Source organism: Panthera leo, chromosome A1 (assembly GCF_018350215.1).
Source record: "Panthera leo isolate Ple1 chromosome A1, P.leo_Ple1_pat1.1, whole genome shotgun sequence".
Classification (NCBI taxonomy): Eukaryota; Metazoa; Chordata; class Mammalia; order Carnivora; family Felidae; genus Panthera; species Panthera leo.
This window is the reverse complement of record NC_056679.1, coordinates 143,325,706-143,344,683: the sequence shown is the minus strand read 5'-3', so window position 1 is coordinate 143,344,683 and position 18,978 is coordinate 143,325,706. Positions and strand designations below refer to the sequence as shown.

Genomic DNA, 18,978 nt, shown 5'->3' with positions numbered 1-18,978 from the left:
GCACATTAAAATTATACTGAAATTAATCTTGGGTAATTCAGAAGAGACTTCGGCATATTAAAGAGACTGCCTCAAGTCAGCTTAGTGAACACCGATTACTGTTGTATTAAGGACACACAAGAGTATCAGTTAACAGGAAATTCAAACAAACATAATACTAAATAACAAAATTTGGTTGCTAAACAAAAATAAAAAGAAACAAGCCAAAATATTTAAAAAATATTTTAAATGTCAATGAAATCCCTTTGTGTATTCCCAAAATAAGAACTCCAAACCCCGTAGCATTTTCAAGGGGGAGAAAAGATTAAAAGAAGAATCATTGATAATTTAAATGGAAAGGAAATACAGTAAAACTTTGGTTTGCAAACATAATTCATTCTAAAAACATGCTTGTAATCCAAAGCACTTGTATGTCAAAGCGAATTTCAAGAACCACTGGCTCATTTGTGATCACGTGACATTTGGTGTCACGTACTACAAGTATTGCAAGACCTCACTAGTTAATCAAGTTAAAATTTATTAGAAATGTTTGTTCATCTGGGCACCTGGGTGGTTCAGTCGGTTAAGCGTCCGACTTCAGCTCAGGTCATGATCTCACAGCTCGTGAGTTTGAGCCTTGCGTCGGGCTCTGTACTGACAGCTGAGTCTGGAGCCCGCTTTGGATTCTGCGTCTCCCTCTCTCTCTCTACCCTCCTCCACTCATGCTGTGTCTCTATCTCAAAAATAAATAAACATTAAAATAATTTTTTTTTAAATAAATGTTTGTTCATCTTGCAGAACACTCGCAGAACAAGTTACTCACAATCCAAGGTTTTACTATATCAAGATAATACTGACACATTCTCTTCATGTCTGTTGCATCTTGGCAACATATCCAATCCAAGCAAACAGAGGTAGAGTTCTTTAAAAACACAGTGAAGCCATCTCACTTTAACAACTTAAAAATAAATTAATGCTAAAATCCCCGTTATGCTTATGTGTGCATGTGCATATGCCTTAAAAGAGAAAGAAGCATTTCCTGGGTTTTCCTGAATTAATATGAACAACAAATCCAAAGAACTAATTAAAACAAGTTTTTTTCGGGGCGCCTGGGTGGCTCAGTCGGTTAAGTGTCCGACTTCAGCTCAGGTCACGATCTCGCGGTCCACGAGTTCAAGCCCCGCGTCGGGCTCTGGGCTGATGGCTCAGAGCCTGGAGCCTGCTTCCAATTCTGTGTCTCCCTCTCTCTCTGCCCCCCCCCCCCCATTCACGCTGTGTCTCTCTCTGTCTCAAAAATAAATAAACATTAAAAAAAAATTAACAAAAAACAAGTTTTTTTCTTCAATGATTTTTATATGAAATTTAACTTTTGAAATAAATGTTTCATTACTTACTGGTTCCTCTTTAACAACTAGGCATAAATCACCGTCACTGCTCCGAGTACCAAATCCATTTAAAGAGGACCCAACCAAAAAAAGTCTGCTTTCTAGAGAAATAGAACAGATTATAAAGTATTATTTAAAATTTTAAATAGGAACATATATATGTAAAGGGCATGCAAAATAGGAAAACATACGTGGAAATAAGAGCTGAATTTCTCTCTGCAGCTGTGTTCGACACAGTTCTTTCTTCTTTAAATCACTTACTTGCTGCTGACATGCTTCAAATAACTCCAGTATCTGCTGACTCAACTTGAATCCACCACAACAAAAAGTAAAAATTTTGTTCAGAAACGTAAACGTAATTACCATACTAAGAAGTGTAAAACAACACTACCAACGGTATCTTTAAAATGAATACATATAATCTCCTTACACTTTCCAAAACTACTGTCACTCAAGTAATGATAGTTACTTAGTAAATAAAATAGTTACAAACTTTTCCCAAGTAAAGTATCATTGGTTAATCACAAAAAAGTACAACTGGTCACAGATAATTCTTAAAGAATATAATCCATGGGACAGCAAACTATAATCTTTGGTTGCAGCCTGTTTTGGGAAGGCACATGAGCAAAGAATGGTTTTTACATTTTTAAACGGTTATATAAACAAACAGATAAATAAAAATACGCAACAGAAACATGTGAGTGGCAAAGTATAAGACATTTACTGTCTGTCCCTTTAAAAAACAAGTTTTGCCCAACCCCTGATATTTATACCACCAATAACAAACACTAACAAACTTTCGAAGCCCCTGGTTGTCTTTTTTCATGCAAACCACCCTTATTCCCCATTCTTACAATACTGGCCTGAACCCTTTTTGTTACCATCTACAGTTAGATCCTCTTGTTTATCTACCTATTTGATTCACACTTCCCCCTTCAACCCAACTCTTGCCATCATCACAGGTAATTTCCTCATCTACAATGCGCTACGTATCACAACATACTCCCACCATTTCTGAACTTTCTTACTCCAACATTTTTTCCCAGCTTTACAATCCCACAGCCATAACATGGTCTTTACAATAAAACAGAATTTCTCTAGCTCTGAAATTTAATAGACCTGGATTCCACTGAATCCTTCCTTTTCTCCGAGCTCATCAACACCTGAATGGTGTGATTTCCTTCCCTACCCAGTCTATACCCCAGAGTGAATCCCTTGAACCACTCTTTTATCATGCCTTAACATTATTCCCGTGTGAAGCTCTGACTCCTGTCCTGCAAAATGCTAATCTTAGGTCTAAACAAACAGCCACCTTCTAAGCTCTTACATCTCGGTTGCTAAAATGAAGCTGAAAAAAATATTTAAATCACAAAATTGGCATCTTTCAAATTTATATTTTAAGGTCTAGCCCAGGGTTGGTCCTTACCATCACTAAGACACCCATGCCTCTGGTTAGATTTTGCTCTCATTTTACACCATCACCATTTTAAATCTTTACTACTTTCCTCAAGTCCCCTATACTTACTTCATTTTCTTTAGCAAATAACTTTACATAAAGTTTACTATGCAAATTGAAAATACCAGATGTGACATTCCTCAGTTTCCTAACTGCAACCTTTTGCAAACTAACATATCTAAATAAAATAAAATCTCATCTCCTTCCCTCTTCTGTCAGACAAACTGTTCTCTTCCCCTATTCAAAGTTCATCCCTCTACCAATACTTTGGTATCCAAGCCCTCTGGTCACTCCAGAGCACAAATATTTCCATCTGTTTTTCATCTTTCTCTTGCATTTTCAGCCTCTCCTTCTCTAGGCCTTCCTCAGAGTCCAGGCACAAGTCCATCCATCATTTAAAATGTTTTCTTAAAATGAACAAAACAAAAAAAGGAAATAGATTCAAATATACAGAGAACAAAATGGTAGTTGTCAGAAGGAGAAGGTGAGGGAATAGGCAAAATAAGTGAAGGGGATTAAGAGGTACAAAGTTTCAGGGGTGCCTGGGTGGCTCAGGTTAAGCGTCCAACTTCGGCTCAGGTCATAATTTCACGGTTTGTGGGTTTCAGCCCTGCACCAGGCTCTGTGCTGACAGCTCAGAACCTGGAGCCTACTTTGGATTGTGTGGCTCCCTCTCTCTCTGCCCCTCCCCTGCTCACACACACAGACACACACATACACAGACACACACACACACACACACACACACACACACATGCACTCTCTCTCTCTCAAAAATAAACATTAAGATACAACATTTAATAAAAAAAGAGGTACAAACTTTCAGTTACAAAATAAACAAGTTACAGAAATGAAAGGTACAGCACAGGAAATATTGTCAGTAGTATTACAATAATTGTGTATGGTGACAGTAATTATACTTATTGTGGTGAGCATTTCCTAATATATACAATTGTCAAATCACTATGTTGTACACCTAAAATTAATATAATATCACCTATCCTTCAACTAGAAATAAGTTTTTTAATTAAAAAAAAAATTTTTAAGTAGACTGAGAAAAGAGTGAATAAACATTTCCTTTTATCATGTTTACACATTTTAAGAAGACAGGCAGTCTGGGCAACTTGGTGATGAAAGAGACAATTTTTTAATATCACTTTGATAATATTAACATCCTTAACATTAATATTTTAATACTTTTAATAACCTTCCCTCCAAAAAGATAAAACAACTAGGAGAATTAAATAAACAGATCAAACCAAACCAAATCAAAATAAAACATGGTGAACAAATACAATACAATGACTATGTATTACTCATGGACCCCAAAATATGAGCAGAGGGGACCAAATACCAATAGTACCAAGACCTACATGGTATCAGAAATACGAAGAAAAAAAGGAAAAAAAAAATTTGGACAGTCCCAAAGCCAGACCATCCAGAAATCAAACTGCCCATAGGTACTACTTCCTGCTCCCTTCCTCAAATTAAGGAATCCAATTCCGAGTGGAACAGCAATCAAAACTGGGGGAGAGTTTCACAGGCTATATGCAAGAGTCCACAGATAAATGTAAGAGGATCAAAGAAATATCAGAAATCTCAAAAAAAAAAAAAAAAAAAAAAGTGAAAGCTCCTTTCTAAAACAAAGCAAGAAACTGGAAGGAGGAGAAATCTAAAATAAACAGTAAAGAGCCATTAGATGCAAAGAAAAGACAGTGTAGCATTACGATGATTCTGACTCCACAGGGACATTTGACAATGCCTAGCAACATTTTTAGTTACCATAACTGGGGGGAAGAGAGGTGCCATTGGTTCATCACTGGTATCTAATAGATAGAGGCCAGAATGCCACTAAACATCTTACTCTGAATAGGTTGATCCCTCACAGCAAAGGTCATCTAACTCAAAAATGCCAATATTGCAGAGGGTGAAAAATCCTACTCTATATAAAAGGAGAGAAAAGGTCTCGGAAAATATATTTCTTAAATACTACATAACAACAGAAGACAAGTCCTAAAGCCATAAACCCAGGAAAGCTAGCCTGCCCAACCCTCATAAAAATGGTACAGGAAAAGATCCCTCAGTTGTATTTGTATTTGTTAAATACAAATTAACAGAAAACTGGAATCTCAGAAAGGGAGGAGGTGTGAATGAGAGGCAAGAAAAAAAATTTGAAGAAATGATGCCTAAAGAGGATTCTGGTCAATTCGCATACAAAATTTTAAAAAGAAAACAGAAGAGAGTAACACTCCTACATATAATAAAGCACACCACAAAGACATGTCCACAAGATTAATGGAATTTTTAACATAATATATCAAGCCAAGGCATTTTTTCTCATGTTTTAAGTTTCTAAGGTTACTAGTATAGTACTATACTAGTATATATATTGGTACTAACAAAAAACAATCGGAAATCTGCATTTAAAAAACATCAATAACCGCAAAAAACAAGAAATATTTACAAATATATTTACCAAAAGATATATAAAACTTGTACATTTAAATTACCAAATATTGACGTAAGAAATTAAAAGCCTAAACAAATGGAGAGCTATACCATGCCCATGGATCAAGTAACTACTAGTAAGACGTTAATTCTCCTGAAATTAATCTATACAGTCAGTACAATCAAAAGAAAAGAAAAAAGAAAAGATGGGAGGCCAGGTGGCTCAGTTGGGTGAGTGTCTGACTTCAGCTCAGGTCATGATCTCATGGTTTGTGGGCTCAAGCCCTGCATCGGGGCCTGGAGCCTGCTTTGGGTGACTCTCTCTCTGTCCCTCCTCTGTTGACACCCTCTGTCTCTCTCTCTCTCAAAATAAGTAAATAAACATTAAAAAAAAGGGGGGGGGGCACCTGGGTGGCTCAGTCGGTTAAGTGTCCAACTTCGGCTCAGGTCATTATCTCCCAGCCAGTGAGTTCCAGCCTCGCATCAGGCTCTGTGCTGACAGCTCAGACCCTGGAGCCTGCTTCAGAGTCTGTGTCCTTCTCTCTGCCCTTCCCCTGCTCATATTCTCTCTCTGTCACTCAAAAGTAAATAAAAGAAAGAAAGAAAGAAAGAAAGAAAGAAAGAAAGAAAGAAAGAAAGAAAGAAAGAAAGAGACGAGACAAGACCAGACCTAGCAGGCTTGTTTCTAGAAACTAAGAAAATAACTTTAAATTTTATTTGAAAGGCAAAAAAACAAGAATACACACACACACAAAGAAGAAGACAAAATTTGGAGGATCTGCATTACCTGCCTTCAAGACTTACAAGATAGTATGGCATTGGCAAAAGGATAAAAAAGATAACAAAAAATATTGAAAATATTTGTGAATATTATGTCATTATATAATGACTCAAACTAATGAGGGAGAGAGGTATAGATGAAATAAAACTGGCAGTATGTTGGTAGTTTTTAAAGTTTGGTGATATAAGGATCTGTGATACCATATTCTATTTTTGTACGTATTTGATATTTTCCATAATAAAAAGCATCCAAGTTTATAAAAGATTTGAAAAAGGTTTCCAGTAAAGTGGTTAATATAAATATTTTTTAATTTTTTTTTAACATTTATTTATTTTTGAGAGACAGAGAGAGATAGAGCATGAGCAGGGGAAGGGTAGAGAGAGAGGCAGGCTCCGGGCTCCGACCTCCAAGCTGTCAGCACGGGGCCCGATGCAGGGCTCGAACTCACAAACCGCGAGTTCATGTGAGTCCATGACCTGAGCCAAAGTTGGACGCTTAACCGACTGAGGCACCCCGGCGCCCCTAAAATTTTAAATGACACTTGAATGATTAAGTTTAATTCATCTGTAGTATTGGCAAACTATAACCTGTAAGCCAAATAACCGTCTCTGAACTGTTTTACAGGCCAGTAACATAAAATAATTTTTACATTTTTTAAGGATTGCTTCAAAAAGAAAAAAAAAAATTTAACAGAGGCCCCACATAGCCCACACGTCTAAAATATTTACTATTTGGCCCTTATAGAAAAGTTTTGCCAATCCCCTGATCTACAGAATCAGTTAGGCAGATCAACACAATCCTAGAACTGATAGCAGGTACTATCCTACATATAATTACATTTATTGGATAACAAAAAGTTACAAATTTCTTTATAACAATGCTCAAATGAAATTTTATATATAAAAATTCTTTCATCTGAATGATCGTGTTCATATAGAAACATTCACATATGAAAAAATTTATGATTATATGAAAAATATAATACTATATACTAGCTCCCTTCCCTTTTTTACACTCATGGAAACATTTCTTCTCTTTCAAGTACTGTTATAATGGAGATCTAATAGGTTTCTATACAAAAGAATTTTCCTTACTATCTAATTATTTACTTAGGGATTCTCATTATCAAATTATGCTTTTGTATCTTAGAACAAACACCATACAGAATATAGAGTAAAAATGCGACAAAACTCAAAATTAATACACATATATGCTAAAGTAAGACTTCTACTTAAATTTAGAGAAATATTTCAGAAGACGGTTCAATAATTCAGGGGAGCAGGGAGGGAGGTAGGATATGAATTCTCCTCAGCTGATGAATATCAAGCATCAAATATTCAGATCATATATGTAACACCAAGGTGACTATTAATAATGGCACTTCAGGAACTTTCTTTAATTGCTTTTGCTTCACTCAGGCACCTGAGTGGCTCAGTGAGTTAAGAGTCTGACTCTTGGTCTCGGCTCAGGTCATGATCTCATGGTTTTATGAGTTCAAGCTCCACATCAGGCTTTGTGCGGGCAGTGTGGAGCCTGCTTAGGATTCTCTCTCTCCCTCTATCGCTACCACTCCCCCCACTCACACTGTCTCTCTCTCTCTCTCTCAAAACAAACTTCAAAAATATAATAATTGCTTTTGTTTCCTTATCGTTAGTTTAAAAAAATAATTACAACAAAGTATCCGTAAAATAGATTATTCTTTACACTTATTTAAATTTTTTTAATGTTTATTTATTTTTGAGAGAGAGCGTGAGTGGGGTAGGGACAGAGAGAGGGCAGGGAATCTGAAACAGGATCCAAGATCTGAGCTGTCAGCACAGAGCCCAACGTGGGGCTGTAACTCGGGAACAGCGAGATCATGACCTAGGCTTAAGTCGGCCGCTTAACCAACTGAGCCACCCAGGCCCCCCTATTCTTAAAGTTATTTAAATCTCTGCAATACTACCTGTTTAGGCTGCCTGCCAAGATCTACTGCTTTAACTTCAAAGTAATAATAATAGTAAAAGATATCTATTTTTTACTATAAGTAAATGTTATATATGTTCAAAACTGTAAAAAGATTTATATACATACAGTTTAAAATATTATTGTTTCTTCCAAATATAAATGTTCATTTTTCCTAAAAAAATACTATAACCCGTCCTCAAAGTCAGGCTCAAACAAATTACAAGTTATCACTGTCTTAGGTCAACACAAGCCATCAAGGACAAGTATAGATTGGGATTCAGAAAAAATTTTAAGTGTGTCAATAAATAAAGCCTAATGTCATCCTCAGCAGCTTCTATATCTGCCCCTGTTCACTGGGTCCCCAGGTAAAAGAAAGCAAAAAAAACTACCATCTGGGATTACCAAGACCTGACCACATACTATAATATATGAAAATGGTGACAGGCTTTTGACTAAACATAATTGCTATTTGAAACAAGCACAAGTCGGTAATGAGCTATCAAGGCAAGGGAAATAAAGTATGGTACAGAAAACATTAGTTATTAGTTCATAAACATTTCAACAAAACAGGCAATTTCTCAAGCTCTCTCAGGCTCTCTCCCCTCAGACACAAAGACTGCCATAATCTTACAATACAGTACTGGGACAGCTGGGTGGCTCAAGTTTCCAACTGTTGGTTTTGGCTCTGGGCATGATCTCACAGTTCTTAAGACTGAACCCCACACAGGGGGTCACCCTGCTTGAGATTTTCTCTCTCTCTCTCTGTTCCTCTCACACTCGTGCACACGTGCATGTGCACACAAACGGGCTCTTTCCTTCTCTCTCAAAAAATAAACTTTAAAACAAAAAAGAAAAAGTTGGTATTAATTACTGAATAAAGTTAGATAAGTAATAAAAGTTTAAATTCATTACTGATGCTGAATTCCCTTTCTCTTAAAATTAACTAAAATAAAATAGAATCAGGAAAATGTCATGTCAAAAATAACACACTCCTTGTTAGCAGGTTAAATTACTATGTTTTTGTGTGTGGACAAAATGTAGTCTTCTTAATTTATCGACTGGCACAATGATTAGGCAGTCTGAATTACTGATTTCTTTCCCTTAAGTTTGACTGCTTTTAGGCATATATTATTACTGAACTTGGAAATAACAAAATAAAACAAGTTTTCACTTGAGGACCTCTTCTGCTGAGTCCTGGCCTAGATTTTCTACATAAATTTACATCTCAGTAGCTTTCAAAACTTTTCTGACACATACAATACAAAGATAGGGCCCTAGGAATAAGTTTAACCAAGGAGGCAAAAGATCTTCACAATGAAGACTATAAAATATTGACAAAAGAAACCGAAGACAACAAATAAATAGAAAGACATCCCATATTTGCAGATTGGAAGAATTAAAATTGCTAAGAAGTTCACAGTACCCAAAATGATCTATAGATTTAATGCAATCCCTATCAAAACTCAAATGGCATTTTTCACAGAAATAGAAAAGACATTGGTAAAATTCCTATGGAACCCAAATGACCCAGAATAGCTACAACAATCTTGAGCAAGAACAAAAAAGCTGGAAGCATCACACTTCCTGATTTCAAATTATATTACAAAGCTATAGTAATCAAAATACTATGGTACTGGCATAAAAAACAGACACACAGACCACACTAGAGAGCACAGAAATAAACCTATCTGGTACCTTGAACAAAGGTACCAAGACTTCACAATGGAAAAAGGGTAGTCTTCAACAATGTTGGGCAAACTGGATATCTACGTGCAAAAGAATGAAAATGGACCCCTATCTTACACCATACACAAAAGCCAAGTCAAAATGGATTAAAGATTTAACTGTAAGATCTGAAACAGTAAAACTCCTTAGCAAAGAAGAGTGTAAAAAAGCTCCCTGACAACGGTCTTGCAATGATTTTTTGGATTTGACACCAAAATCACAGGTAACTAAAGCTAAAATCAAGTGGGACTACATCAAACTAAGAAGTTTTTGCACAGCAAAAGAAACAGTCAACAAAATGAAAAAGCAATCTACAGAATGGGAGAAAATTATTTGCAAATGATATACCAAATAAGGGGTTAATATCCAAAATATAAAGAAACTCCTATGACTCAATAGCAATCAATTAATCAATAATCCAATTTAAAAATGGGCAAAGGACCTGAACAAACATTTTCCAATGACACACAAATGTCAACAGATACATGAAAAGATGTTCAACATTACTAATCATCAGGGAGATGCAAATCAAAGCCACAATGAGATATCCTCTCACACTTGTTAAAAGACCATTATCAAAGTCAAAGGTAACAAGTGTCAGCAAGGATGAAGAGGAAAGGAAACACATACTGTCTGTGAGAATGTAAATTGGTATAACCACACTGGAAAGCAGTATGGAGACTCCTCAAAAAATTAAAAATATGGGGCACCCGGGTGGCTCAGCTGGTTGGGAGTCTGGCTCTTGGTTTTGGCTCAGGTCATGACCTCACAACTTGTGGGTTCATGGCCCTGTGTTAGGCTCTGCGCTGACAGCATGCAGAGCCTGCTTGGGATTCTCTCTCTCTGCGCTTCTCCCCCACTAGCACTCACTCTCTCTTAAAAATAAATAAATAAACTTTAAAAAATTAAAAAATGGAACTACCATATGATCCAGCAATTCCACTTCTGGGTATACATTCAAAGGAAATAAAACCAGTATCTCAAAGAGATATCTGCACTTCCATGTTCACTGTAGCATTAAACAGTAGCCAAGATAAGAAAACAACCTAAATGTCAACCGACGAATGGATAAAGAAAATGTGGTATATAAACATACATACACACATACGTATACATACATATACATACACACACACACATACATACACCATGGAATATCATTTGGCCTTAAAAAAGAAGGAAATTCTGCCATTTGCAACATGGATAAACCTGGAAGACGATATAGTAAATGAAATAAACTAAACATAAAAAGAAAACACTGAATGATCTCTTTTATGCGAAATCTAAAAAAGTCAAATTAATAAGCAGAGAGTAGAACAGTGATTATCAGGAGCTGGGGGTATGGAGGAAATGGGGTGATGTTGATGAAAGCATACAAACTTCCAGTTATAAGATGATTAAGTTCTAGAGACATAATTTATAATATGGTGACTTTAATTAATAATAATGTATTGTGCGGGCGACTGGGTGGCTCAGTCAGTTAAGTATCTGACTTCGGCTCAGGTTATGATCTCACAGTTTGTGAGTTCGAGCCCCACGTTGGGCTCTGTGCTAACAGCACAGAACCTGGAGCTCACATTGAGTTCTGTGTCTCCCTCTCTCTCTGCCTCTTCCCCACTCAAACTCAGTCTTTCTCTCTCTCTCTCAAAAGCAAACACTTAAAAAAATTTTTTTAATAATCATGTATTATATACTTGAAATTTGCTAATAGACTGTATCTTAGTTGTTCTCACCACAAAAAAAGTGTGGTAACTATGGGAGGTGATGGATATTAGGTTGATTATGGTAAATCACAATTTACAGACATTATAGTTACACCTTAAATATATACAATTTTTATTTGTCAATCATATCTCAAAAAAGCTGAAATAAAAGATTAGCAGGAGTTGTGGGCATACACGCATTTTAACTACAGTTGACCTTCGAATAACACAGGTTTGAACTGCACAGGTATCCTTATACTCAGATTTTTTTCGATAAATACAGTATAGTACTATAAATGTATTTTCTCTTCCCTACGATTTCAACATTTTTTCTCCATCCTATTTTAAGAATACAGTATATGATACATTCAACATACAAAATGTATGTTAACTGACTGTTTATGTTATTGGTAAGGCTTCCAGTCAACAGGCTATTAGCAGTGAAGTTTTGGTGGTGTCAAAAGTTATACAAGGATTTCGACAGTGTAGGAGGCTAGCACCCCTAACCACTGTGTTGTTCAGTGGCCAAGTGTATTTAAAATTCAGTGAGCCAACACTTTACAAATACTTTATCCCCTTTTTTAATGTTTCTAAACAAAGTGAAATACTGAAATTTAAAAAAAAAATTTTTTTTTAAACATGGAGCCTCTAAGAGATCTGTAAGATAACTGTCCCTAAACTGTTCCTCCAAGGGTGCCAAGAGGATCCACCATATTTTCTCCTTTCCAAAATTAAACATTATAAAAGATACCTTGAATAATTAATTCACAATCATCTTTTTTATTTTATAATCAGTACCAAGAAAACCTCAGCCTAACCTCATCTCAACTAAAAATTCAAAATCAATTACTTCAACTCACATAGTATCTTCAAACTAATCAGAATTTCCAAAGAACAGTTATAATAGAATTCAGGAGCTTGGTTAACTCTTGATTCCTCTACAGCCTCTTTTTTGTCCAGGCAACCATATATTCACCTAAAAGCTAGAGTGAAATAAATGTTAATTCAGAAAGGTAATTCAGATATTTTAAAGAATTCTGTTAATATAGCAACTTGAAAAAAACTGACAAGAGATTTTAAAATGGAGGAAAAATGTGAACTCAAAGGGTATTCATTTTCAAAAACTTAAATCTTCAGGTCTCAAAACACAGAATATGAATTTTCAAAGTATTTAAAACTAACTAACAAAACCTCTCCTTGGAGCTAACTGAACCAGTTGATGACTCATTATTATTATAATAAATTCATTATTACCAATCTTAAGTGAATCGTCTAACACCAGCCAGCAACTGGTCTTTCTCTATTTTATTTCTCTGGTCACAGCTTGATTTCCTGCCCTCAGTCAATTTTATTTCAAACCCTCTCCACTATTCTCAAACCCTGGATATCCCACTTCATTCTCCTCACTCTTAACAGATGCCCTTGCATAATAATTCATAAAGAAAACAGGAAGAAGCCACTCAACTATGGGAACTCCACATTAATGTCTCCATATCATATCTACAAACTTCCTTATTATCTACACCTATCCTCCCCTCCTTTCCTCCAGTTCCAGAAAGCTTTTCTCTTACCTAAAGCCAATCACTCCACCCATAAGCAAGATCCATGCCCTTCCTATCTTCTGAGGAATCTTATTCATGATTGTTCTTTTCCTGGCAGAATAGTCAATTTCCCCTCTCTCCACTAAATCTTTCCCCTAAACATTTATATGTGGTTCAAATAAAAATTTAAAAATTTAAAAAATCCTTTGCTACAACTTCAAATCTTTAGCTCCTCCACTTCACAGCCAAACTCCCCAAAACAGTTGTATATATTTTTAATTTCCATTTCTGTTTTCCCATCCTTTCCTCAACCTCTTTCAGTCTTGAATCCAGGCTCTCTTCTCTCCCTGAACAATCACATCCACACTCTTGGTTTCAATTACCATCTATATGCCAATGATTACCAAATGTACATTTCTAGTCAATACCTTTCCTCTGAATTCCAGATCTATAATATTAAACTATCATCTTTAATAAATAATGTGATGTTTCAAATACACATTAAAGACAAATGTCCACAGAATTGATGAGGCTCCTGTTTATCCTCCAATCCCTACTAAGCACACACACACACACATAAATATTGCTACTCTTCCATTTTGTTCCATCTCAGTCAATGATACCACCATGAATCCATGTAGAAGCCTGAAATTCTCAGTATCTTCTTCTCTATCTAATTCAGTGGTTCTCAACCAGGAGCAATTCTACCCCAAGGTGAGACGGCAATGTCTGTAGACTTTTTTGTTTCTCATAATGGGATTAGTGGTATCTAGTGAGTTGAAAGCCAGGAGTGTTAGACATTCTAAAATGAACAAGACACTCCTTGTGAAAGTAGGCCTGGATGACCTAATATAATCCATCACCAAATCCTATAAATTCGAATTCCCAAATAAAGCTTAAATCCATCAATTTCTCTTCCTAATGTGAAGTGCTCTACAAGCACTTCATAATTCAAGGTATAATTCCCTTTCACCTAGAACAGAACACTACAATAACTTCCTTACATCTACCTTTACTCAAATTCATACAGTGAAGTCTCAGAATCATAACCTTCATGAGAAAGAAAAAGAATCCCTGAGTTTGGCTGTTGCACAGGTAAGAGTCCTTATGGATCTAACACAACTAAAAATAAGCCCCCACCTGTTTGTTTGCGTTCCTACTATATTGAGGGTTCCCACTCAATAAAACATCTCCCCAGCCTCAAACAGCTCTTTGCTGGTATATTTCCTTCTGTGTCTACTTGTAGCAGCCTCACTGACTCAGAGCTCCACTTTTAACTGCCTTGTCTCAGTGCCCTCCACAAGCCAATATCTCAACTCTATTTTGTATATTTTTAATATCCCCTGCAGCAGCATCCAGTCATACTAAGCCGCCTATCTGGTATGACCAAGTTATTTCCCAAGGTATCAATTATTACTCTTGATAGCATTCTGGTTACAAAAATGTTTAGATTTCAAATAATATGCTCCAGTCCTATTTTTCCATAGACCTATATTCTTAGTGTGTAATCTGCAGAAGATGAAGTTTCCCAAAAATTACAGATATTCCCATACTTCCAAAAATTCTTGTGGAGCACCTGGGTGGATCAGTCCGTTAAGTGTCCAAATTCAGCTCAGGTCATGATCTCACAGATCATGGGTTTAAGTCCCACATTGAGCTCTGTGCTGACAGCTCGGATCTTGGAGCCTGCTTCAGATTCTGTGTCCCCCCCCCCCCCCTGCTCCTCCCCCACTTGTGCTCGGTCACTCTCTCTCAAAAATAAACATTTTAAAAAAATCAAACAAAACAAATGACTGGTTCCTCAACTAATTTATACGCCTCACATCTAGGTTTCTTATCTCTGTTAGTAGTCCAAAATCAAAGCAGTGGAGACATCAAAGCCTCCCCCTCTCTCCCCTATATTCAGTGATTCCACACATTCTACCAATTTTCCTTATGCGTGGTCTTTCACATCTTTCCCACTACCATATGCCATAATTGAAAGCTTCCATGCCTCTCATCAAATGAATTTAATAGCTTTAAAGGTAATCACCCATCTTCCAGGCCCTCCTTATTCCAAGCTCAACTCCACTATACCACAAGAACCATCTTCCCCAAAATGTCAATCTGTGCTATTTCTCTACTCAAAAACCTTCAATGGCATTCCACTGGGCACTCAAGACCCCAAACCACTACTCCATTTTTTTCACACTGGACTTCCCATTCACTTCATACTGTAGCAGAGATAAACAGAGGTAAATGATAGAAACCATTGAGCACACTGCTGGCAAAGAAAGCCACTAAATATTAGCTATTACTTTCACAGATCACCTGGTGTTATAGTCAATTCTAAGAATGTCATCTCCCTACCCCTGATTTTAAACATCTTAAATTCCTCCTCTTTGTATTATTAGAGACAAAGGTCAAATCTTGGTTGTGTCAGTTACTAGCTGTGACCTTGAACAAGTTATTTAGCTTTCTGAGCCTCAGTAAGATTAGGAAAATATCCATGTCATGGGGTTGTTGAAAAGACTAAATGATATAACATATGAATGCCTAGAAAAGGCATCAATAAGTGTTAGTTTTCTTTAAAAGTGTTCTCTTAAAGGATGAACACAAAACTAATTGCTTGCCTTCTTTCTCCCACAACTAGGCAGGTAGAGAGTAGCACTCAAAAAAATTTGCTTAACAAAATATATCTTTACCTTTCTGAAACAAATGCTTACTCCAAAAACATGAGATATAGGAGATCTTTTTCCATGCTACTACACACAGAAAAAGTTACTGATATGGAACCATACTTCACTAAATGATATATACTGACTAATGTAAATTATGTTATTAAATTTACTGACACTCAACATATACCTCGTCCACATGCAGAACTAGCAGTTATTTAGTTAGTTCCAATAGTTACCTATTATGACTATATAAATACATACAAAAAGATAGAAAGCTTCAATATTTATAAATTCCATAGAAAATGAGTCTGTATACATAATTAAAAACTCATAGTAAAAGATTCTTATATATTCACTAAAAGAATTTGTCAGATTTGATTTATACCATAGGCTTTTACATTATAGCATTGTAAGAGTTTCTTTAAAATGAGAAAGCAAAGAAAGGACAAAGAATGGAGAGAGGAGAGAAACAGTACCAAAACTTCTCAAGTTAGTCTTTTCCCATTTTACTTTGCCTCATCCTCCCTCCCACTCATTTTACCTAATTGCTTTTCTACTTCATATTAACAGAAGAATGATAGAATCTATTTAATAAATAGTGCTGGGACAACTGGACTAACAGCAAAAGAATGAAGTTGGACCCCTACTTCATATCATACTAAAACTCAAAATGGACCAAAGACCTAAATCTAGGAGCTAAAACTATAAAACTCTTAGAATAGCACATAGACATTAATCTTTGAGACCTTGGATCAGGCAATGGTTTTATATACGACACCAAAAGCTCAAGCAACCAAAGAAAAAGATAAATTGGACTTGGTTAAAATGAAAAGCTTTTGTGCTTCAAAGGACACCATCAAGAAAGGAAAAATACAAATCAGGAATGGGAGAATATACTTGGAAATCATATATAATGGTCTAATATTCAAAATATACAAAGAACTCTTACAACTCAACAATAAAAAATAAATACTCCAATTAAAAAATGGGCAAAAGATCTGAATACACAAATGAAAAGATGACCAACATCATTAGTTATTAGAGAAATGCAAATCAAAATCACAATGAGATACCATTTCTTACCAACTAGGATGGCTATAATCAAAAAGTCAGACAATAACAAGTGTTGACAAGGATGGAGATAAATTGGAACACTCATACATTGGTGGTGAGAATGTAAAATGGTGCAGCCACTTTAGAAAACACTGGCAGCTCTCAAAAAGGTATACATAGAATTAGCACCTAACCCACCAATTTCACTACTAGGCATACACCCAAAAGAAATAGAAACATGTCCATACAAACCTGTACACAGATTTTCATAGCAGCATTATTCAGAATAGCCAAAGAGAAGAAACAGCCCCAAAGCTGAGCAAATGATGAATGCATAAACAAAATACAATGGTGTATCTATACAGCAGAATATTATTCAGTTATAAAAAGAGACAAAGAACTGACACATTCTATGACATGGATGAACCTTGAAAATACACTAAGTTAAAAAAGCAAGACCACATAATGTATGATTCCACTTATATGAATGTCTAGAATAAGCAAATCCATAGAGATAAAAAAATCAACTGGTGGCAACCAAGGGGGGCAGGTGGTAAGGGAGAGGAAGGTCAGGGATGGGGAAGGGACTGGTACTGGGTACATGTTTCATCCGGGGACGATGAAAGCATACTAGAATTAGAGAGTGGTGATCACTGTACAACTGTGTGAATATACTAAAAACTGAACTGTATACTTAAAAAGAGTGAATTTTATGATACAATGAAAGAATGACGACGGAATAAAAAGCAGCACAACTAAAGGATGAACCAAGTGCTCCTTTTTTGATCCAACATTTTCTATACATTTACAACATTCTAGACCTATGCTGGTTGCCAGGAACCCACAGATGAGTAAAACAAAGTCACTATACTCCCTTCAGGATCATTCTCCTTAGCCTACAGATGTCAGTATTTCTTAAAAGTGGAGCAGCTTTGAAAATGTAAAAACAGCAAAATGTAATCCACAGACAAGCCAAGAGAACACAGATATTTACATTGTAAACTCTTCTAAATTACCTAAAATTATTTGGGGGTAGGGGGCAAATATGCTTCTAATATTAGTGTTAAATAACTCATTGTTCCCCAATGCTGATAATGTCATTTTCCAAGAATTATTAAACAGCTTTATTTCATTTATTGGAAATGCTTTTTACAAATGTTTCTGATAGATCTTTCTGCATCATATCACTCTGATTGTATCAATTTCTCCATGACTCCTGGATTCGCTATTTTTGACATTCAAAAACTTCATGACAAACACAAACCTCCCAAAAGGAAATGCTTTTTGACGTTTATAATAACCATATGAAAATGTGTTTCTCTAAAATAAAAATAAGTAACAGTAGAGTTCTCTAAACTAAGAAATCAAATGTTTTGAGTTCTAATCCAGATTTTTATGAATCAGAGAAAATCTGATTTCCTGATATGAAAGCTACACTTCCATAAAAGAAAAGCTAACAAAAATCAAAAAATCAAATTTAGACAGAAAACTAGGTTGAACAGTTTAAACAGTGCAAAAAAAGACACATTCTATTTAATCCAAAACATTAGATATTTCTGATGTTTTTAATACATTATTTATATCAACTTTCCAAAAGGTAAAACTAAAATCTATATTATTATTACCTTATCTTTGGCCTCAGGCAGTGTGATTTCTCTAGGTTCTAAAAATGGTATTTCTCGAAAAGGTGGAACACATCTGACTATATCTGGTACATAGTGTGTATGAAACAATGGCGGCATTGAGTATCTTCTTTCACCTGATAAAGGCACTATGTGGTTAACTAGAGTTGGCTCTTGGTGGGGTGAATGGAAACGCTGCCGTTTACCGTCAAGAGGAAGGTTTTTTTCATCGCTTAATCTCCTGAAAACAAGCAATATACCTTAGTAATTAAAGATATAACTTTCTAATGACAGAAAACAATTAAAACTATAAAAATAACAAATGCCAATATTGACTCTTTCAGCAAGGCCACATTATTAGTTCTATATGAATCTTAAAATATTCATTTTGAGCACAAGAGAAGCCTTAGAAAAACACCTTAGGAAAAATGCATATTGACAATGTGTTTGTATGTATGTGGGTGTGTGTATATATGTACATACATATGTATGTATATATATGCATATATATAATTTATAGAATATATATGTATATATTTTTAAACCTATACACTATATATATCAGGGTTAGTCTCCTGCAGAACTATCCCAATATTTTATCTCAGCAGTTAAAACTTTGGAGGAAAACTTCCATTCATAGAAACACTGACAATAAAACCCAAATTCTAAAGAATGAGA

At 35.6% G+C, this 18,978-nt stretch overlaps 1 protein-coding gene across 2 annotated transcripts in view; it reads right to left on the bottom strand.

Moving 5' to 3' along the window:
• TENT2 (terminal nucleotidyltransferase 2) overlaps positions 1 to 18,978 on the bottom strand; it is a 71,411-nt gene that overhangs the window by 43,484 nt on the left and 8,949 nt on the right. For both annotated transcript variants that reach the window (XM_042942083.1, XM_042942092.1), the window contains exons 5-7: positions 18,304 to 18,541; positions 1,556 to 1,670; positions 1,374 to 1,465 (exon numbers count right to left, since the gene is read on the bottom strand). In XM_042942083.1, the coding sequence (XP_042798017.1) occupies positions 1,374 to 1,465; positions 1,556 to 1,670; positions 18,304 to 18,541 (445 nt within the window). The remainder of the gene's footprint in view (positions 1 to 1,373; positions 1,466 to 1,555; positions 1,671 to 18,303; positions 18,542 to 18,978) is intronic.